General features: G+C 38.1%; 1 protein-coding gene across 1 annotated transcript in view; it reads right to left on the reverse strand.

Moving 5' to 3' along the window:
- Positions 1–338: 338 nt before the first annotated feature.
- The window catches only part of GRAMD1C (GRAM domain containing 1C), a 113,077-nt gene continuing 90,012 nt past the window's right edge, over positions 339–23,403 (reverse strand). The window contains exons 11-18 of the mRNA XM_003261826.4: positions 16,114–16,232; positions 13,300–13,442; positions 12,421–12,524; positions 10,523–10,699; positions 8,836–8,893; positions 6,944–7,054; positions 6,598–6,703; positions 339–2,124 (exon numbers count right to left, since the gene is read on the reverse strand). Coding sequence (XP_003261874.2) covers positions 2,044–2,124; positions 6,598–6,703; positions 6,944–7,054; positions 8,836–8,893; positions 10,523–10,699; positions 12,421–12,524; positions 13,300–13,442; positions 16,114–16,232 — 899 coding nt within the window. The 3' untranslated portion in view covers positions 339–2,043. The remainder of the gene's footprint in view (positions 2,125–6,597; positions 6,704–6,943; positions 7,055–8,835; positions 8,894–10,522; positions 10,700–12,420; positions 12,525–13,299; positions 13,443–16,113; positions 16,233–23,403) is intronic.

The raw sequence follows: 23,403 nt of genomic DNA on the forward strand, positions 1-23,403 counted from the left end.
AGCTCTCCACCGCAAAATGTTATCCAAGTACCTCCCCCAGTTTCGCTGACCTTCTCTTAAAGGCCCATCACTGCTGCCGGATCTGTTCATTTAGCAACCTGTTCGTTTTCATGACTTCTGGACCAGTAGTCCATTTTACATTGGACCAGTAGGCCTCGCTAGTACTTTTGTTCCAGTCGTCTGCGTATTTGAGATGAAACTGCTCTGAGATGAGAGTCCTTTTTGGGTTTTATTATTGCACAAAATTTCTTTAAAGAGTGTAGGCCCATGTACACGTTTCACTACCACAGGCTTTGTAGTTTTGTTTTTAAGTAGAAAAAGAAGAAAAACTACAACTAAGAAATTTTTAATTTTATTGATATTCAATTTACATAACAGGCTCAAATTTTATTAATTGAATTCTGCATCCATACGAATTTAGTCTTAATTTATAAAGCAACTTACTTTGGTACTCTTCCTTGAAGTGTGACATAAAATACAACTTTTAAAGAAACATCACAAAAATATTGTTTGTCGATCATTTTTGTGACTTTAACAGAGAAATCTTCAAGTTTATAATCCACTCATTCTTGCTCACAACCAGACACTACATAAATCCTTACCAAAGCAAAACAAACCCAGGTAGGTTCACTGATACCCCTAGGTATGCTTAGTTGGAATTCACCCAGAGAAACCCATTTTCCCTCTAACAGAGTCAATACTTTCATTCTCTACAGGCATCTCAAAAATGACTATAATAATGCCATGTGGCTTTGGGGACTCTGGGGGAAAATGAAACATTTAATTAAAGGCAATAGTTGTTCAAACAGTAAGAATGTATATACATTTTATAGATAGATAGAGAGATAGATAGATAGATGGATATGTATTTTTTCCCCAAAGAAAGGGCTCAAGAGACAAAACAGTAAAACACTTCAACTTTCCCTGACTCTTGAAAAAATATCTGATTTCACGTCAGTTTACAAAGTTCTTATTTTAATGAGCCACTTGCATGGAGACACATATGCACAAAAACTTTTTATGAAAGAGCCAAAGCTTTATCTGAGTTACCACTTCAGAGTCAGTACACTTGTACTAGGACATACGTGCCCCAGAAGTTTTTATTACAGAGCTAAAGTCTATGTCTGGCTTATAACTTACCAACCAAAACAAGTCACACACATACATAAAGAAGGAAGCCATACCTGGTTACTGAAAATACACAAATTATTTTCAACCAGATGGGTCACTTCCATCATGAAAGACTGCTAAGCTGAAGCCAACCTTAGTTCAAGTATGCATCTGATCTGTCACTAAATGCCCAGATTTTAACATAACCTTCTGGTTTTTAAAACTCAGAGGATGGTTCTTTCTTTTGACTGTTGGTATCTTAAGTGAGGAGGCAAGATAATCCCACCTCTGATAGTTACCTTAAGAAAAAACAACTATTTCTTTCATAAAGATACAACATGGCAGAAGACCCTTTCTGATAATCATCATCAACATGCAGATTCAAAAAGTTTGACGATTAAATTTGCATGCTAAATAAATGAAGACATTATAATATTTACAGTACACAAACCTGGAAATGTTACATGCCTGAAAACAGAACCTTTAAAATCAGTAATGACATAGAGGTTTCTTCTTATATTGTCCTGTTTATCCTCTTGGTCTTATCTCAGTTATGAAAGCAGCCTATTGGACATGTACTGATTCTGTGCTAACAAAGCATCAGACTTCACTGTAGAAATGAGACCATACCACTCAATTCAGGGTGTGTCATTTTCTTTTTGTATCAGAGAAATTCAGTTCTACAATATATTTCATGGTTCACTGAAGAAATTCACAGCTTAAAAATATCTATAAGAAGTGACAGGATGGATTCTTAAGGCTAGCAGAAACTAATTATCAAATAAATGTTACTGAAAGAAGTGTTCATATTAGAAATCTCAATAATGAAAAAACATAGAAATGTTTTGTGCCAAAATCCTTCATTCATCTGGTTTTCTTCCAGGTATTTTCTTTTAGTTCCAAGTATCTCTGCGGTTTTAGTCCTTCAGATCACTAGCTTTCAACAGCCATGCCAGTCTTATTCTTATTTAGTAGATCAAACGTTTTCTGAAGCATAATGAGTGAGCTCTTCAACTGTAAACAAAATTAATTTTCAAAATCAGATTAATTTTTCTAATCAGATTTGAAAATTTCTATTTTTTATGCCCAAAATTTACAGTGACAATATAGTTTTGTTTCTACTGATGCCCGAATAAAACGTTAAATACAAAATACCTGATTCTTTGGGGTATCTATCAGTATGATTGCTACAGAGCTCTTTCCATTTGCTGGAGTATTGTACTTCTTCCTGCTGCTACATAGTCGACCTCCCAGTAGGTCCATTAATCAAATTAAGCGTAGTGACAGACTCGTTTTCCTAAAAGGTTTCTGAAGTTGCAGTGGTCTCCTCACTATCCCCTAAACACTCAAGTTTGCTTCAGTGCCTTTGCATGCTCTCATCCTCAAGTTCTTCACCTCAAACTTACTCATATTCACACTCTTCATGTAGTTTTCCCCAGTCATTCTACCTATAAACTCCCAAAGCATTATCCTTACTACTTAACACTTTGACACTGAATTTTGTAATTTTTGTCATTAACAATACACCTGGACATCTCATTTCTCTAAGAAAATTGTGTGCAACTCAAGAGCAGGAATTATGTCTTACTCTTTTTTTGTATTCATTCATTCAACAAATATTTGTTGCTTGCCTATCACATGTTGGGCAGTGTTCTAAGCACTGGATATACAATGGAGAACCAAATAGGCACCGTCCTATCCTTCATGGAGCTTACAGACTAGTCAGGGATCCAGAACTATTAATAAAACAAATAATCACATACATAAATATATACTTAGATATTTTATTAAGTTTTTTACTGGAGCAGCTGGTGGATGGTAGCATCATTTTCTGAAATGAGACCCACTAGAGAATTAGGTTTTGGATTAGAGGAAAATTGACTTCTGTTTCGGACATAATCAGTTTGGGAATCCTGTTAGTCATCCAGGTGAAGATGCCGAGTAGGCAAGTGACTATATAAGTCTAGAGCTCAGGTAGAGGTGAGAGATACGGACTTGGGAGTTGCTGCTGTCTGAACATTTGTGTCCCCTTCAAAATTCACGTTCAAACTGAATCCCCAGTACAACAGCATGAAGAGACGTGGCCTCTGGGAGGTAATTAGGTCATGACGGCTCTTATGAATGGATTAGTGCTCTTATAAAAGAGCTTCAGGGAACTAAATAGTCCCCTTTTTTGTCCTTCAGTCCCTTCTGCCAGGTGGACACCAAACATGCCAGAACCTTAGTTTTACATTTTTCTAAGTGAAAGAAGCCAATCTCAAAAGACCACATATTGTATTATTCCATTTATATAACATGTCCAGAATAGGCACACCTATAGTAATGGAAATTAGATTAGTGGGTGCCAGGGGTCAAGGGGAGTGAGGGATGGGAAGTAACTACTAATGTGTACAGATTTTCTTGTGGGGTTATGAAAATGCTCTGGAATTAGATAGTGATGATGGTTGCACAACCTTGTGAATAAAAACTTTTATTGTATGTGAATTATATCACAAAAAGATTTTTTTAATGGTTTTAAAGAAAGCAAGATTAGATACATTTCAAGAAAGAAGTGTTTAGCTCTGTCAAATGCTGACACCGTAGGATGAAGACTGAAAAAAGATACATTCTTTTCACCAGCCAGATGTCGCTGGGGACCTTCGCTCAAGCAATATTAGTTGGAGAAACCATTGGGGAAGAACAACAGGCAGGAGTGAGCTGAAGAGTGAATTAGTGGAATAAATACACACATCCAACTTTGCTCCCTCAAACCCCACTAATAAAGAGATTTTTTAAAAGGCATAAAGCTATAAGGGCAAAGAGAACAGAAAAGGAGACAACAGCAATGCAACTTTGGAAACTGGAAAGCAGACGGATGACTTAGCAGGCCTGGAAAAGCTGAATCCTAAAGTAAAAGTAGGGAACGCTGAGAACCAACAAAATTAACCCCAAAGAATCCTCAAAAGGCTCAGGTGTTAATGACCAGGAATCTCTGGAAGTGAGAATAAAGAGGAAGGGCCAAAAGAAGGACTGCATGAAACTTTTGGCATCTGACCTTTCCTACTACCTAGGCAGAAGCCTGGAATTTTATATTCTGTGCAGGATAAAACAGAGGGTCTCTGGCTGCCTGGCTTGAGGGACACCAAGGCATTGTTAAGGATAGCAGTACGTACCAGAAACAAGGGTAATACATGAAAATGTATGTACTGAATCCTGGGACCATCCTTTCTGCCTTTCCTTCCCCTATCCCTCTTCCGCTCAGCTCCTAAAATGCTGCAGCCAGCCCTAAATCCACCAGGTTGGAGACTGGAGGAGTCTTCTCTGTGGACACTGACCCAAAGGTGCTGATACCAGGATTTATCAGCCAAGAGCCCAGCCAGATCTACAGAGAAGTTTGGGGTACACCAGCCCAATCCATATGTTAAGAGCTTCAGATCCACACAAGAAGATAATCAAGGGCTACCAAACACTAAAGAAATCCTCTAACCTTAAAGATAGAAATTAAAATGGGGGAAGATCTTGATGGAAAATGAGTATGCCAGAAGAAGATTTTTAAAATGTTAACTATCAGTAATATCTTCAGAGAGATAAAGATATTGTAGCCATTAAAAAAAAAAATTGCAGCTGGGGGCAGTGGCTCATGCCTGCAATCCCAACACTTTGGGAGGCCAAGGCAGGCAGATCTGTTGAGCCCAGGAGTTTGAGACCAGCCTGGGCAACATGGCAAAACCTTGTCTCTACAAAAACTGCAAAAATTAGCTGGGCATGGTGTCTCATGCCTGAAGTTCCAGCTACAGGAGGGTGAGTTGGGAGGTTTGCTTGAGCCCAGGAGGTCAAGGCTACAGTGAGCCGTGTTCATGCCACTGCACTCCAGCTAGGTGACAGAGTAAGACTCTTGTCTCAAAAAACAAAAACAAAAACAAAAAAGATGATCGGGCACAGTGGCCCATGCCTTTAATCCCAACACTTTGGGAGGCCGAAGTGAGCGGATCACCTGAGGTCAGGAGCTCAAGACCAGCCTGGCCAACATGGCGAAACCCCGTCTCTACTGAAAATACAAAAATCAGCCAGGCATGGTGGCACGCGCCTGTAATCCCAGCTACTCAGGAGGCTGAGGCAGGAGAATCACTTGAACCTGGGAGGCAGAGGTGGTGGTGAGCTGAGATTGTGCCACTGCACTCCAGACTGGGCAACAGAGCGAGATTCCGTCTCAAAAAAAAAAAAAAAAATTTGCAACACCACAAAGAAAAGAAATCATTCAGAAAAATGATAGCTCTTTGAAATTGAAAATTTGTTAGCAAAAACTGAAAAACTCAATGGAAGAATTTGAAGATAAAATTGATAAAATATCCCAGAAGTAGAACAAAAAGACTAAGAGATGGAAAGAAAAGTTAAGAATATTACATAACCCATCCAACAGAAGGCTGACATCTGAATAACAGGAGTTGTAGAAGGTCAGGAGAGAGAAAATGAGGGGAGGAAATAATCAACTATATGACTCAAGAAAACTTCCAGAATTATAGGCATAAGTTTCCAGATTAAAGAATCAAGAGTGATAATGGCCTCAGAATTCTCAATAGCAATACTGGAACCAAAAGATAATGGAGCAATGCCTTCAAAGTTCTCACCAAACCATTTATAAGCAAGAGAAAAAGTAGAATGAAAAATTTTCAGTTAGGTGAACTCTTAAAATATTTACCTCCAAATTCTCTTTCTCAGGAAGCTACTGTTGGGTGTGCTCCATTAAAGGAAGAAGTAAACTAAGAAAGGAAAACATAGGATATAGAAAACAGAAGACACACACAGACAATAGGAACCCCAGGATGATAACTGTGCACCAGGCATAGAGGGCCACTGGACCTGACTGGAGCCATCAGAAGGCCTCATCAATGGAGTACCTACGTGAACAAAGATTCTGAGAGATTTATAAACAGAAAATTAGGGGATTAAATGTCTGTAAATATTAAATGTCTGTAAAGATAATTGGCAATAGTGGTAAAAATACTAGTAAGATAATTATGGTACATTTATATAGTTGAATCTTATGCAGCTGTTAAGGGGGAGTGCTTTATATACTGAGGTGGAAGTATCTCCAAGATATATGGTTAATAGATAAAAGTAAAATAATGGACAGTGTATGTAATAGCTACCATTCCTATAAAAAGAGCTTAATATTATGCATCAAATTTTATTTAGAAGGATCAATAAAAATGAAGTAGATGTATACACGCTGATATGGAAACATCTTCGGAATATATTACTAATTGAAAAAAGAGGATATACAACAGTGTATATTGTATACTCCCATTTTGTAAATAAATAAATAAACAAAAGTGACTACATAATAAACGTAATACCCTTGCATAATAGAGACTGGCAGGGGTAGTTGGCTCTAGCAGGGGGATTTTTTCAAACGATAGTAGGGTAAATATTCCCTCATACACAGAAGAGCAACTGATTCATACTGGGATGAAGGTACTAAGTACTGTGATGTATCGAGTTGCCTACCTGTTCAAGCATCACTATGGAGTCTCGGAGCACTCCCTTTAAACGATGGGCCTGGTCTTTATTCTTCTGAATAGTTTCTGCCCTTGACACCATATCAGAGGCTAAACTGAAAGAAAAATGCCATCTTCAAAATCTGGAGAATTGCTTCTGATCTTTTTTTCATTTCCAGAAATCATCAGAGCCCCATAAATTTGCAAACAAAACACAAAATTAAACCAAAAACAGGCTGTTTATGGCTACAAGATAGTTAGCAGACCACAATCTCTGAAACTGAAATTAAGTTTTCTGCAACTAAAGAATTATTGAAATAATATGGTGAATACAGGTCAGGGGGAAAAAGACTTACTTTAAAGATTTCTCTTCTTGGAGGCGGACACGGTAAAAGGACTGAGCAGCATGTTCTATCTTTGACAGCTTCAGAAACAGTGTCACATTCAACAAAACTAATAACAACACACTAGGCAAAGCAAATTATATGTTAGTCCACACTTTTCCAACCTAAAGCATTGCTAATGCAGAATATACATGCAAAAGCTTCAAAAATGTATATTGTCTACACTGTTTTTCATTGTTGTTATTATTTAAATCAATTATCCCTATTTTACTATATGAAATAATTACTTGTAAGTATTAAGTGGAGGTTGAGGAAAAGATGGAAGGTAATTAGAGTGACAATACAAGTCCTTGAATAATCCTAACTCACAGGTTTGGGGTGTCTGTGACATCTCTCCCCTCTGCTAGGAATACTAGTCAGTGTTGATGTGAGACCACCAGCTTTGAAATCTACCAGATAAGCTTTTAGGATCTATTTTTGGGTGCCTTTGGCTTAGGCAATTACACACTCATAATGCTGCCTTTCAAAAATGGAAATGAAGATCAATATGTAGCTGATCTCGGGTAGAGCATGATGTACCTCTTATTCCCAGTGGAAGTCAGCAAAAAAAAAAAAAAAAAAAAATTACCATTCAGCAAAAATTATCCTAGTTCATCTTGCACAAAGGAAGTATCAAGTCCCAAATATACATTAATGGTGTCATATATAAAATGTTACATGCTAAATGAACTTAATGTATTGGTTTTCACAGCAGCCTTTCAAGTGAATGGTTACATACCATATATATATATATATATATATATATATATATATATATATATATATATTTATGCAAATATATACGTGGCATCATATCTCTTTACTTTTTCTATTAAAATATTAACTTGCCCTTATTCACTTTTACCCATCAAGAAGATTTATTTTTAAAAACTTAAGATAGTAGGAAGAAAATCCAATCTTTGAAGTTATTATGGCATTGAAATAGTATAGAGATTAATATTCCAACTTTTGAGTAAACATTTTCTGTAAAGTAATGCAAAAGAACACCTATAATATTTGCTATTCAGAACTGTCGTAGAAAACTGATTTAAGCAGAACATAAAAATCTTCCATAAAGCCCAAAGGAACAACAAACATCTTCTATGTTCTGAAATCTATAATTAGACAAAAAAAAGCTAATATTGAAGCTCCAATCCAAAAAATTATCACCTTCAATATATCACTAAGTCAGAACCAATTCAATTAAATCTAACAGAGTGCCTCAAGATTCATACAGAGCCATGTAGATATTAGTATTCTAAATATGACTGGCTGAGTGGACTCCTGTAGAATACCCTGGGATTCAGACCTTGTCCCAGTATTTTTCACCATGTAATGCTCATATCACTTGCATCAGAATAACCTGGGGTGTATGTTTTAAAATACTGATTCCTGATGCCTACTCAAGAACTAGTGAATCAATCTCTGAGACAGGGGTTGAGAAATCTGCATTTTAGCAAGCACTCCAAGTGATTCTTAGGCACAGCAGAGTTATGTAAGAACCACTTGTCCAGTAAAATAGAGTAAAATAGTAGTATTGGCACTTCCCCAGCATGTATATATAAATATTCCCTTTAAATTTATGGAACTTCCCATAAAAACCTATGATGGTAGAAATTAATCAGATTAGCTAAAAAATAAAAACATTTGTTGAATGAGTACTTTGTATTTCCTCAAATTTAACAATTCTTCTGAAAATCATATATAAAGCTAAAAATCTGAAACCTATAAAATTGCTATTTTTGTAGGCCGGCAATAGTCAAATAGTGGCAATTTCTACACAATAATATACAAATACAAATTCTTTTGGAAAATAAAGATAAATGCTGACTCAAGCAAAATAAGCATTCACAACAAATACTTACAAAATACTCATTACTACAATAAGAGTGATGTTATAGTTTTCCATTTCCTTTTTCTTTCCTGTAGATCACAAGAAAAAGGCTGCATTAGAATGAGAATTGTGATTACAACTGATCCAATTCTTTTTTTTTTTTTCTGAGATGGAGTTTCGCTCTTGTTGCCCAGGCTGGAGTACAATGGCGCGATCTCAGCTCACCGCAACCTCTGCCTCCCGGGTTCAAGCAATTTTCCTGCCTCAGCCTCCTGAGAAGCTGGGATTACAGGCATGTGCCACCACGCCCAGCTAATTTTTGTATTTTTAGTAGAGACGGGGTTTCTCCATGTTGGTCAAGCTGGTCTCGAACTCCTGACCTCAGGTGATCCACCCGCCTTGGCTTTTCAAAGTACTGGGATTACAGGCATGAGCCACCGCACCTGGCCCTCAACTGACAGAAATTTAATACTCATTTGAAAAGAACTGAAAAAGAACTTTTAAAAATTATTTGCAAAGACAAAAGTGATTTAGGGTAAATTCCCTGTACCCCTTTTTTTATTTCTGACATCCTGAGTCATGTGAAACAAATCTACAAAGAGAAAACTTTCAGCACTCCTTAAAATTTGGCCTGTATTGCAAATTACTCTAAAATTAAATAAGCAATTCAATACAACATGCTTGATAGCTAAGTAGCTAATAATCAACAAGCAACTATCTCTCCAAATAATATTTGAACTGGGCTTACATAAAATGCTTCCCTCGTTAAAAAACAAAACAAAACAAAACATTATCACCTATTCATTGTTACCCAAACTTTTAAATTCCAAAATTAAAGAACCATTAATCTTAAATAGTGGATAAACATAGTCACACTAAGCTACAAGCCTCAAAGGAAGATCTGATAATGTAAGAGGATGACAAGTTATGACAGTTTTATACCTCTGAGAGGAAGGGAATAGCAGTTATTAAAAGTAAGATGTGTTCAAAATTGAGAATGAAGACAGTAAAAGTCAAATTTTATCTTTGCAATTTTGCTGGGCTTGCCCTGACAGTATATAAGGATTAAGAGAGCAGTACACTCAAACGTAGAAATTGAATGTCTATAAATGCTAGGCAGCAAATAAATGAGCAAAGTGGTTCAGAAGTTGGCAGGGTGGTGATTGTGGTGGGGGCTGTGGCAAGCTGGGGCACACTCAATCTAACAGGGCAGGTACTACTATGCTCCAACCAACTGCTGCCATGAAGGGATTTCAGTGCTGGGCTGTCAGATCTGAGTTTTTATATAAAAAGGTCCAATTTTAGCCAGGTGTGGTGGTGCACACCTGTAATCTCAGCTACTCGGGAGGCTGAGGCAGGAGGTTCACTTGAGCCCAGGAGCTTGAGGTTACACTGAGCCATGATTGTGCCATTTACAACATGGGCAACAGAACGAGACCCTATCTGGAAAAAATAAATAAAAAAAAAAGTTTAATGTCCAATTTTTAAAATGACACGTGTGCCAAATAAAATATATTGGTTATATGCTCGCCATTTTGCAACTGCTCATTTATACTTATATATTAGTTATCTTAAAGGAAATCAGAGTTTGATAAACATTATCAAAAAAGGAGGGAAGAAAAGGAGACCTCCTGACATATCTTACAAACAAGAGGCACATTCTGCTTCATATAACTAAAGTAAAAATCTTTCATCTCTGTTTACCAGGTGACAACTACCTGTAATATCCCCTTTGGCACCTAAGCCCACATCTCCAGAGGAATGCTGAGAAGAAAGTTTAGGAACTGTTTCTGCTGTTCGGTTGAATGTTCGCCTTCTCCTTCGTAGGCCAGTAAGTTTTCCGGGGTCTTCAACGGCCTGATTTAGTATAGATTCTTCAATTAACAAATCTGATTCTAAGAAAAAAAAAAACAATCTTTAGATAGTGGGGAAAGCTCCTCAACTATAAGATACAACGGTTTTTGGTGGTTACTTTTGATAATTTTCTTTAACGAAATCCTTAGGTTCTTATGACTTAAATTCAAATTTTACACTTAATGAAAAGCTTTAGAGAGTACAATGATCCCATAATGAGGTTTCATTATTCCAGGAAGAATGTGTATTAATAAATGATGGGCTCATCAGAGCAAATTTGCTATGTGCTATGTTATTAATACATATTAATGTAATAATTTCAGTTATGGAAAAAACAGGCTACCCACTTACACTGGATCATTAGAAAGATTTCAAAGACAGATTATGGTACTTCTCAACCTTACAGGAAAGAGTAGCATATACTAGTTCTAATTTTCAACAAGGGTTTGCAAGAAAGAAAGCACCCACAAAGAAAATCTGTAAACAACCTAAAAACCTCATTTTTGGCATTTGTTTCAAACTTTTCCTCTGCCAGAATTTTTATTAGAAAATTATTCAGTGGTCAAACTAATTTTTGAGTTTCATTTTTCTCTGCTCCTGATGAAGAATTTAATAATGAAATAGAGAAGGAAGAAAGGCAAGGAAAATTTTCAGCAAACTAGATGATAAGCCTTAAATTACCTTGAGTTGACTGACCACCAGCTTTTCTTCGACTAAACTTAAATTATGCTTGTGTATGTGTATGTACATATATACACACACGTATATATACACACACACGTGTGTGTATATATATATATATATTTCTCCCATGTATATGTTAAGAAATATCCAAACAGAACCACCGTATCATTTTCCCCAGTCAGTCTCTAGTACCCATCTCCACCAAATCCATACAGGTACGTACTACCATTGCCAAGTGGGCCTGCATAAGCCCAGGAAAGCTACATCTGATAAGGAAGGTAGCCCCGAGGACTCCCCAGAGCTTAGACAGCACAGGTGTATATCTATGATCAGGTTATGCAGTCAGTCTCCTTGGCTCCTTACAGAGGCAAAGGGGTATGAGAGCTCTTAACTGTGTGATCTTGATAAAACTTACTTAATCTCTCTGTGTTTCAATTTTCTCTTTTAATAAAATGAAAAATAATTATTATACCTTGTTGTTCTGAGTATGAAATGAGTTAATATCTGTAAAGCACATAGAACTTTATTATATATGCCTGGGATATAATAAGCATTATGTAAGTGTTTGTTCGGCCAGGCACGGTGGTGCCTCACACCTATAATCCCAGCACTTTGGAAGGCTGGGCGGGCGGATCAGGAGGTCAGGAGTTCCAGACCAGCCTGACCAACATGGTGAAACCTCGTCTCTATTAATAATACAAAAATTAGCCAGGCATGGTGGCACGCGCCTGTAGTCCCAGCTAGTTGGGAAGCTGAGGCAGGAAAATTGCTTGAACTCACGAGGCGGAGGTTGCAGTGAGCCAAGATCACACCACTGCACTCCAGCCTGGGCGACAAAGCAAGACTCCATCTCAAAAAAAATAAAAAATAAAAAATAAATTAAGTGTTTGACCAATGAAAATTAAAAGTTTTGAAAGTCCCTGAGTGGCAGAAAAAGTGGAACAGTGGGAACCACTTTCATGGGAGTCGTTCCAACATCATTGACCAGTTTCCTGTTATGAATCCAAATGAAGAATCAATCCATTTTGTTAATAAATCCCATCTTTACAAAAATAGATAAATAAAAAAATTTACAAACCAAGCTGTTTGAAATAGTCCTCCAAAGAACTCCAGGAATTCTTCTCAATTAAAGATTTGACAAGGCCCCATGGCTGTTTTCTGTATTTCAAATCTGTGGAAACTCTAGTAGAATAAGAAGGAAAGAATATTTAAAGAGCAGACTTTAGTTATATTCATGTTACAATTAAATGTAAGATTGTATTCAGTGGAAAGTCAAAAAGATTCAAAGTCATTAATATCATAAAAGAAAATGCGTTCATTGATAACTTTTATTTAAAAAATTAATGTGTGCCGCTAATAATTTCATCAAATTTTCCTTCTAAGTACTTGCCATTTTACTTATTTCCTTTCTCTAGCCCTAAATTTTATTTATCTAAATAGCAATGAAGGCTCAAAATAAATACTAAATTTTCTAAATTCCTTGTATAAAAAATCTCTAGTGGTCATACACTAGGTGAAAGTAACTACATTAACCAGAGTAGGCCAAGTACATGATGGCCCATCACTCTCTGTAATGCACCAACATTTCTCATTTCCCACGGCAGCAGAGCCAATTAACTGCTCACTGAGCACTTCCCCAAAACTCCCAGCCCCTTTGCCGTTAAACAAGGTCACATGACTGGTTCTGGTCAATGGATTGTGAACACAGTTCTACAGCTTTCTCTTCCTGTGGCAACTGAAACAACACATATTCTGGATCACGTAGCTCCGGATGTCAAAGCCTTCATCAAGCGGGGGCCTTAGGTGAGAAGCCCCACTCCTCTGCTCACCCCTGTTGGAAATGTAATTTAAGCAAGAAATAAAACTGTTGTGTAAAGCTACTACTAAGAATTCAGGATTAATAAATTACCAGGATATAATCTAGCCTATCCTAACACACTCATTTACAGCAGCTCACCTTAGCCTGCATTTCTGTTTTGAAGATCGGATGATACAGTATGTGTTCACGGTATAGAAGTAATCGTGGTAGGGGACATCATGTGTCAGTACTTCTGAATCTACCAAATAAAATCGTGCTTCCCGACTTTCTTTATACAGTGTCTGCAAAAGTAAGATAAAAAAATGTTTGTATGTATATGGTTAATATATGAATCTTCTTGCCAATTTAGAACATGTATACTAGGATTCCTTCTCAAAAATTACAAAAGACATGAGAAACCTATATAGAAAGCTAAAAGAGCCTACATGCTGACTCTGTTGTCTATAAATTGAGAAAAAGAGGGCCGGGTATGGTGGCTCATGCCTGTAATCCCAGCGCTTTGGGTGGCCGAGGTGGGAGAATCGCATAAGGTCAGGAATTCGGGACCAGCCTGGCCAATATAAAAACACCCAGCCTCTACAGAGAAAAATTTTTTTAATAAAAAATTAGGCCAGATGCAGTGGCTCACACCTGTAATCCTAACACTTTGGGAAGCTGATGTGGGAGGATCATTTGTGGCCAGGAGTTCAAGACCAGCCTGGCCAATATGGAAAAACTCCGTCTCTCCTAAATATACAAAAATTAGCCAGGTGTGGTGGCACATGCCTATAGATCCCAGCTACTCGGGGGGAGGCTGAGGCAGGAGAATCACTTGAACCCAGGAGGCGGAGGTTGCAGTGAGCAAGATCGCCTCACTGTGCTCCAGCCTGGGAGACACAGCAAGACTCTGTCTCAAAAAAAAAAAAAAAAAAAGAAAGAAAGAAAGAAGAAAGTATTAGTTGGGCTTGGTGGCACATGCCTGTAGTCCTAGCTACTTGGGAGAATGAGGTAGGAAGATCATTCAAGCCCAGGAGTTTGAGGTTGCAGTGAACTATGATTGCACCACTACACTCCAGCCTGAGCGACAGAGTGAAACTGCATCTCTTAAAGAGAGAAAGGGACTTACAGAAATCGTATTTGCTGCCCCTGTGTCATTTATTTCATTGTCAAATTATTTTTTCTTTTGGGCGTGAGGACAAACCATATAATCTCTTTATGTGTATTATAAGTTTATAGAGTTTTAAGTGTTCCTGTTAGGTGAACAATTCAAAAATCAATTGAATGAAGTAAGGATCCCACCTCAAAATTAATCAAAGTTCAACAAAACCAACCTTCACCAAAAAAGTCAAGGAGGGTAGTAACCAAACAAAACACTGCTTTTCCTAAACAGGATTTTAAATTGTCATTGGCCAAACCTTTCTCATTTTAACCATACCTTTTCTACCTATCCTCTAAGGGGGTGGGGGGTTCCAAAGTTTTCAAAGACCACCCCAATACCAAAATACCAGACTTTTCTTACATTTGATAATCTTTTAAGAATTTTTTAAAGGTATGGAAATACGTTCTTTTTAATGATAATGGACAAAACTATAAGAGCACAACTAGTTCAGATGTTAAGAGATGTTTTCAGACTACTTGCAAATCAGATACCTCAACACAAATTGGGTAAACACACACTCCACTGTAAGACATCGCCACTCTGGTCACAGATAAAGAGCGTTAAATAGCTCATACACTATTTAATTTCAAAAACTCAATCTCTTCCCATGTATCAAAGCAGCCATCTAGTTATTTGGGCCCTAACTCCTGAAACAATTCTGTAAAGCAGATTTCAGTAGTGTTCCTTTTTCTGTCTTTTTTTTTTTTTATTTTTTTTATTTTTGAGACAGGGTCTAGCTCTGTTGCCCAGACTAGAGTGCAGTAGCTATATCATAGCTCGCTGTAACCTCAAACTCCTGGGCTCAAGCGATCCTCCTGCCTCAGCCTCCCGAGTAGGTGGGACCACAGGCACACACCATCATGCCTGGTTAATTTTATTTTTTGTAAAGACAAAGTGTCACTGTGTTGCACAGTCTGATCTCAAACTCACGGTCTCAAGTGATCCTCCCACCTGGGCCTCTCAAAGTGCTAGTATTCCAGGGATGAGCCACCACAACTGGCCTGGTATTCTTTTTAAAAAAATATTTTCTTTGGGAGGCTGAGGCAGGCGGATCATGAGTTCAGGAGTTCAAGACCAGCCCGACCAACATGGTGAAACCCCGTCTCTACTAAAAATACAAAAATTAGCCGGGCATGGTGGCATGTGCCTGTAATCCCAGCTACTCAGGAGGCTGAGACAGGAGAATCACTTGAACCTGGGAGGCGGAGCTTGCAGTGAGCCAAGGTTATGCCACTGCACTCCAGCCTGGGCAACAGTTGAGACTTGTCTCAAAAAAAAAAAAAAAAATTTGAATATATGAAAGAGTAGAAATGAAGTATAATGACCCTCAGGAGCTCATCAACTAGCTTCAGCAACACTAACTCCTGCCCAGTCTTGCTTCCTTTGTCCTCCATCCCATATTCCCTGCCCCTACCACCATCCTCTGCCCAGCTAGATGACTTCTAAAGGAAATCCTAGACATCAATATAATGTCATCCATAAATACTTCACTATATCTCTTTATGGATTCTTCCATATATCTCTTTTAAAATAAATATTATTTTCTTTAATACACAGCTGTAATACCATTACTATACATAAAAAACAATTCCTGAAATCTCATAAATATCTTTTAACAAGTGGTTTGTTTGAATTAGGAGTGGGTTGATATGATTCACATGCCTTTTAAGTCTCTTTTAACCTGTAAGAGTTTCTCCTCCCTTTTTTCTTGCCATTTGTTTATTGAAACTGTCTTGTAAATTGGTGAACTATAATAGGCATCTTCTCTCTTCCCCCACACATGACTCTTCTGGACACTGACAAAGCAGACATACCTGCTTTTCAGTGGCAGCAGTGCATTTTCCAGTAAGCGGACTATTAAGGACTATAGTGTAGGTCATGGTTCTCAGCTGATCACCTCCAAGTTCTGCAGTCCAAGGGGTAGATACTACATCTAACAACAACAAATACAAAATGAGTTAGTTCTAGAAACTCAAACAGTATGACTTTAAATGAAATCAAAGGAGTCTCTGAATTATTAAAATTTCTATTTTGACTAGTGCTAACTTCCTTATAACTGGGTATTATAAGTTTAACATTAAAGAAAAGAGAGATTAAATGTTAAGCACTCTCCTTAAATGTGGCATATTCCCCATCTCTGATCCATTTATTTCTAAATTGTTTATTAATATCCTTTTTCCTTTTATTAGAAGATAAAATTAAAAGTTGTTTCATCTGTAAGCTTCCTTTTAAAGTCCTCAGTACCTATGAAGAGAAGTAACAATGCCAGCTTTATCAGAGACGGAACAACACTTTAACATTCCCATCATTGAGGACAAAACTTTAAAATATTTTTGTCATTATGAAACTATATGACCTTGATATCAACTTACATAGAAATTATGTCAACATTATGAGAAACCATGTAATGTCAGTGGCTTGTCTGCTAAAATCTTTAGTCATGGTAAGGCAATGGAACATAAATGATTATATAATCTGTCTTAAGAAGACTATAAGATCATATCTCTATGTTTATTGCAAGATCCTGGTAAAAATTATCTTTTATTTGCTTAGGGACAATATAGTGATTAAATACAAACTGGAACAGAAATATTGTTCTAGAACACAGTGAAGGTCATTTCATGGAAGCCAAAAACTTAAAAAGTATAAATAAAAGCATTAGAAACTCTATTCAAAGACATGATTATATCACCTAATACCCTAGCACAAATCGACTTAGGCAAGTACCAGTATGTTTGACTGCTATTCACCAATATCCTAAAGCATAGGAGCCTTTATCTAACTCCATTATACTCACCATCAAAGGAAGGAAGTGAGGCTTTAGAATACAGCCAATTTTACTCAACTTCTTTTATATTGCTAGATCTGAGGATTTAATGAGGGATCCTGAAATTGCCTTTTGAGTATCTGGCAAAATCTTATAACTAAATTAAAAAGGCAAACTCACAAACCATAGAGTCTGTCATCCAGGATTTTCTGTAAAATGATTTATTTAGGTATATATAAAAGAAGATATACAACTAATTCTAAATTACTTTTCAGATTACTTTGGTCATATGTCAGCCTGTTTCAGGAAAATGATACAAACAATCTATTGTTAATCCGAAATAAAATTTAAAGATGGAATTTAATTCTGCTGTTAAAACTGCACACTACTCAATGAAGCAACTATCAACAAGGATAAATCAAAAGTATTTGTCTTCCCATGAATGTTACCTTTGTAGTTTCAGCAATGTTACCAATAAGGTCTACTGAGTATTGCTTACCAGAGCATCACCTAATTAACATCATCTTGGAATAGTCAATCCTCCAATACCTAAGTAAAGCTTATCATAATGTAAAAAAACCTCAAATGAATTGTAGGAAAAATGGCTAGTACGCAAAAGGACATATGAACCACTCTGATATATAAAAGGCAGGAACTGCAGAATTTTAAAAATCCTTTGATGTAATAAAGTTTTAAAATTGGTGAACGTTCATGCCCATTAGGATAGCTATTATAAATAATAATAAGTGTTGGCAAGGATGTGGATAAATTGGAAACTTTGTACATTGCTTGTGGAAATGTAAAATGATACAGTCAGTATGGAAAATAGTATGGCCACCCCTCAAAAAAGTAAAGATTGAATTACTATATGATGTAGCAATTCCATTTCTAGGTATATACCCAAAAGAACCGGAAGCAGGGACCTGAACAGATAGTTGTATGTCAATGTTCATGGTGGCATTATTTACAATAGCTAACGTGTAAACAACCCAGATGTCATTAATGGATGAACGGATAAACAAAATGTGGTATATGCATGCAATGGAATATTATTCAGCTTTAAAAAAGGAATACATTCTGATACATGCCCCAGTGTGGATGAACCTGGAAGGCATTATGCTAAGTGTATTAAGTCTGTCACAGAAGGACAAACATTGTATTATTCCACTTACACAAGGCACCTCGAGTAGTCAAATTCACAGAGACAGAAAATAGAATGGTGATCATCAAGAATGGAAGAAATGGAGCGTTATCATTTAACAGGTATAGCATTTCAGTTTGGAAAGATTAAAAAGTTCTGAAGATGGATGGTGGCAATGGTTGCACAATAACGTGAATGTGCTTAATGCCACTGAACCGTCCACTTAAAAATGGTTAAATGGTAAATTTTATCTTATGTACATTTTGCCATAATTTAAAAATTGATGAATCTAGGCAAGTGGTATATGGATGTTATTATACTATTCATGCAATTTTTCTGAAGCTTTACATATTTTTAAATGTAAAAGTTGGGTAAAAAGACTTAAAACTGAGCTTTAATTAAAGGTAGTGTCGGGGGTTAGGTCAAGATGGTGAACTAGAAGCTGCTCGTGTGTGCTGCTCTCACAAACAGGAAACAACAGGGTTGGTGAACACTGACCCTACTAGCTGATCATCTAAGAAACCATGTCAGAATCCATCCAGGCAGCAAGGGGACACAGAGGGCAGAGAGGAGCAAAGCCGGGCAGCGGCCCCTCTGGGATCAGCACGGAGCCAGGAAAAACTCCTCAATGTGGGAAAGGATGAGTGAGTGAGAGCTCCCTGGAGGATTGTACACAGGGACCTGTGTTAGACTAGTAATGGGAGAATTCCCCTGGTTCCCCCGGCCCCACCCCCACACTTCTAAACTGAGGCAGAGAGCCACCCAGAGATTCTGCGGCGACAACTCTGAAGTCCATAGGGACCTCTATAAGCCTTGGTCCCTGGAACGGAATGACACCAGTACCATATCCCTGATAGAGGTCACGGTCCTGCCTGGGAGCAGTAAGATTGCTTCACTCTGCCTTGCCAGACAAGACTTGGTGCTAGCCTTGAGCCCAACAGTCCCACTTCTGCCTGAACTCAGCTGGCAGCCACAGCTTCCTGTTGCCCCAGGAAACACCCTGATAGCAGGGTAGGTGACTCCCACCCACCCCTGCTGCTGGTAGCCAGATAGGCCGTGCCCGCTAAAGTGTCCAGCCCAGTGGTCTCACTTCTGCCTCAACTATGTGGGCAGGCATAACCTGTGTTCCCCTAGGAAGTACCCAGCCAGCAGAATAGGTGACCACATCCAGTCCCATAGCTCCTAGCTGAGCAGGACATGCAGGCCTGAATGATGCCCAAGGAGGGAGAAGCCCTCCCTGTCAGATCACTGAGAGAGTGAGATGCCCAGGTTTGCAAGCCAGTGGAGGGGCAGAGTGTAATTCTTGCTGCACGGTTGACCTGGCAAGCATATGGCCTGTCTGCCAACCATGGCACCTGCTTAAAAGAGCCCCATGGTCCAAAACCCCCAACAAAAGAAACGTGGGCACAGAGCCAGTCAAAGGGGGCTCCTCCAAGGCCCAAGAGCCGACCAGGGTAGAGGGTCATCACTGTCCCTTTTCACCCCAGAGCACTACTACCAACCATGCCAAAACACAAATGAGTTGTGCTGCAGAATTAAGAGCCTATCTGCCAGCTAATACTCTTAAACGCTACCTACTAGATCACAGCCCGAAACATAATACCAAAATATTTTGCCAGTATACACCTGTGAAAACAAAGGTGACACCCATGAAAACAAAGGGTTCCCACCAGAGCCCCTGCCCCAGCCAATGCACAAGCACCCCACCATGCCATCATGGCTGCTGGCATTCATGAGCAGCACAGATCCCACTGCCACCATCCCAGTGAATTGCTTTGGCCAGCAACCCCACTGGAGTATTGTGGCCAGTGGACCAGGAACACCTCCACCCCTCCAGTGCAACCTATTTCTAACCTTGAAGGGCCAGAGAACAAAGCTGGGGACACACAAAACTATGTGTTCTAACTCTAGCCCCCCACAGTTAGAACACACAGTCCAGGAGTTCTGAGCTGAGCCTGGGCCCCCTGAAATCTTCCAGAAGTGAAGACGGTCAACTGAACCCACCTTATTCCACAATCAAACCCCCACAGGCATCAAAGCAAAAAAACCCCATCCAAAAGACAGCAACTTTAAAGATTAAAGGAACATCAGTCCACACAGATGAGAAAGAACCAGTGCAAGAACTCTAGCGACTCAAAAAGCTGGAGTGTGTTCCTACCTCCAAACAATTATAACAGTTCCCCAGCAATGGTTCTTAACCAGGCTGAAATTACAGACATAGAATTCAGAATATAGATAGGAATGAAAATCATTGAAATTCAGGAGAAACTCAAAACCCAATCCAAGAAATCTAAGGAATACGATAAAATGATACAAGAGCTGAAAGACAAAATGGCCATTTTAAGAAAGAATCATACTGATCTGATAGCGCTGAAAAACTCACTCTAAAAATTTCATAATACAAATTGCAAGTATTAACAGCAGAATAGACCGAGCTGAGAAAAGAATCTCACAGGGCTTGTTCTCCAAATTAACTGAGACAAAAATAAAGAAAAAAGAATAAAAAAGAACAAAACCTCTGAGAAACATGGGATTATGTAAAGAGACCAAATCTATGCCTCACTGGCATCCCTAAAAGACAGGGATAAAAAACAAGCAACTTGGAAAACATATTTGAAAATATCATCCACAAAAACTTCCCCAACCTCACTAGAGAGGCCAACATTCAAATGCAGGAAATGCAGAGAACCCCTATGAGATACATACAAGACAACCATCCCCAAGATACTTAGTCATCAGATTCTCCAACGTCAACGTGAAACAAAAAATATTAAAGGTAGCTAGAGGGAAGGGGCAGGCCACCTACAAAGGGAATCCTATCAGGCTAACAGCAGAAACTCTATATTTGAGGGCTTGAGGGCCTATATTCAACATTCTTAAAGAAACTAAGACCAAGAATTTCATATCCAGCCAAACTAAGTTTCATAAGTGAAGGAGAAATAAGATCATTTTCAGACAAGCAAATGCTAAGGGAATTCATTACTTGCCTTACAAGAGGTCTTCAAGGTGGTACTAAACATGGAAATGAAAGACTGTTAGCAGCCGCCACAAAAACACACTTAAGCACGTAGACCATTGACACTATAAAGCAAATACATAATCAAGTCTGCAAAATAACCAGCTAACAACACAATGACAAGATCAAATCCACATATATCAATATTAACCTTGAATGTAAACGGGCTTAATGCCCCAATTAAAAGGCAGTGGAAAGTTGGATAAATAAGACCCAACTGTATGCTGTTTGTTTGTTTGTTTGTTTTTTGAGACACAGTGTTGCTCTGTCACCCAGGCTGGAGTGCAGTGGCATGATCTCAGCTCCTGAGTTCAAGCAATTCTCCTGTCTCAGCCTCCTGAGTAGCTGTGACTACAGGCACGTGCCACCATGCCTGGCTAACTTTTTGTATTTTTAGTAGAGACGGGTTTTCACTGTGTTAGCCAGGATGGTCTCGATCTCCTGACCTCGTGATCTGCCTGCCTTGGCCTCCCAAAGTGCTGGGATTACAGGCATGAGCCACCGTGCCCAGACAACTGTATGCTGTCTTTAGGAGACCCATCTCACATGCAATGGCATCCATAGGCTCAATGTAAAGGGGTGGAGAAAAATCTGGCAAGCAAATGAAAAACAAAAAAAGCAGAGATCGCTATTCTAATTTCAGACAAAACAGACCTTAAACCAACAATGATTTAAAAAGACAAATAAGGGCATTACATAAAGGTAAAGCATTCAATTCAACATGAAGACTTAACTATCCCAAGTATATATGCAATCAACACTGGAGCATCCAAGCTCATGAAACAAGTTCTCAGAGACCTACAAAGAGACTTAGATAACCACACAGTAACAGTGGGAGACTTCAACACCCCATTAACAGTGTTAGACAGATCACTGAGGTAGAAAACTAACAAAGATAGTTGTGACCTGAACTTGACACTTAACCAAATGGACCTAGCAGACATCTACAGAGCTCTCCAGCCCAAAACAGCAGAATATATGTTCTTCTCATTTGCACCTGGCACATACTCTAAAAATTGACCACACAATCAGCCATTAAACAATTCTCAGCAAATACAAAAAAAACCAAAATTATATTAATTACACTCTAGGACCACAGTGCAATAACAATAGAAATCAATACTAAGAAGATCACTAAAAATCATACAGTTACATGGAAATTAAACAACCTGCTCCTGATGACTTCTGAGTAAACAATGAAATTAAGGCAGAACTCAAGAAATTCTTTGAAACTAATGAAACAAAGACAGAAATTACCAGAATCTCTGGGACACAGCTAAAGCAGTGTTAAAAGTTTATAGTGCTAAACACCCACATGAAACAGTTAGAAAGATCTGGAAATAACAATCTAACATCACGCCTAGAGGAACTAGAGCACATCAACCCCAAAGCTAGCAGAAGACAAGAAATAACCAAAATTAGAGCTAAACAGAATGAAATTGAGATGTGAAAAACCATACAAAAGATCAATGAAATCATAAGTTGGCTCTTTGAAAGAATAAATAAGATTAATAGACCACTAGCTAGACTAATTTAAAAGAGAAGATCCAAATAAACACAATCAGAAATGACAAAGGGAACATTACCACCAACCCCACAGAAAAAAAAAAAAAAAACACCCAGAGACTATTATGAACACCTCTATGCACAAAAACTAGAAAACCTAGAAGAAATGGATAAATTTCTGGAAATATAAAACCTCCCAAGATTGAGCCAGGAAGAAATTAAAACCCCGTACAGACCAAGAATGAGTTAGAAAATTGAACCAGTAATTAAAAACCTATCAACCAAAAAAAGCCCAGGACCAGATGGATTCACAGCCAAATTCTACCAGACATGTAAAGAAGAGTTGGTACCACTCCTACTGAAACTATTCAAAAAAAATTGAGGAGGAAGAACTTCTCCCTAACTCATTCTATGAGGCCAGCATCATTCAGCATCATTCTGATACCAAAACCTGGCAGAGAAACAACAAAAAAAGAAAACCTTAGGCCAATACATTTGATGAGAATTGATGCAAAAATCCTCAACAAAATACTAGCAAACTGAATCCAGCAGCACATCAAAAAGCTAATTCACCACAATCAAGTAGGCTTTATTCCTGGGATGCAAGGTTGGTTCAACATATGCAAATCAGTAAGTGTGATTCATCACATAAACAGAACTTAAAACAAAAACCA

Source organism: Nomascus leucogenys, chromosome 21 (assembly GCF_006542625.1).
Source record: "Nomascus leucogenys isolate Asia chromosome 21, Asia_NLE_v1, whole genome shotgun sequence".
Lineage (NCBI taxonomy): Eukaryota > Metazoa > Chordata > Mammalia > Primates > Hylobatidae > Nomascus > Nomascus leucogenys.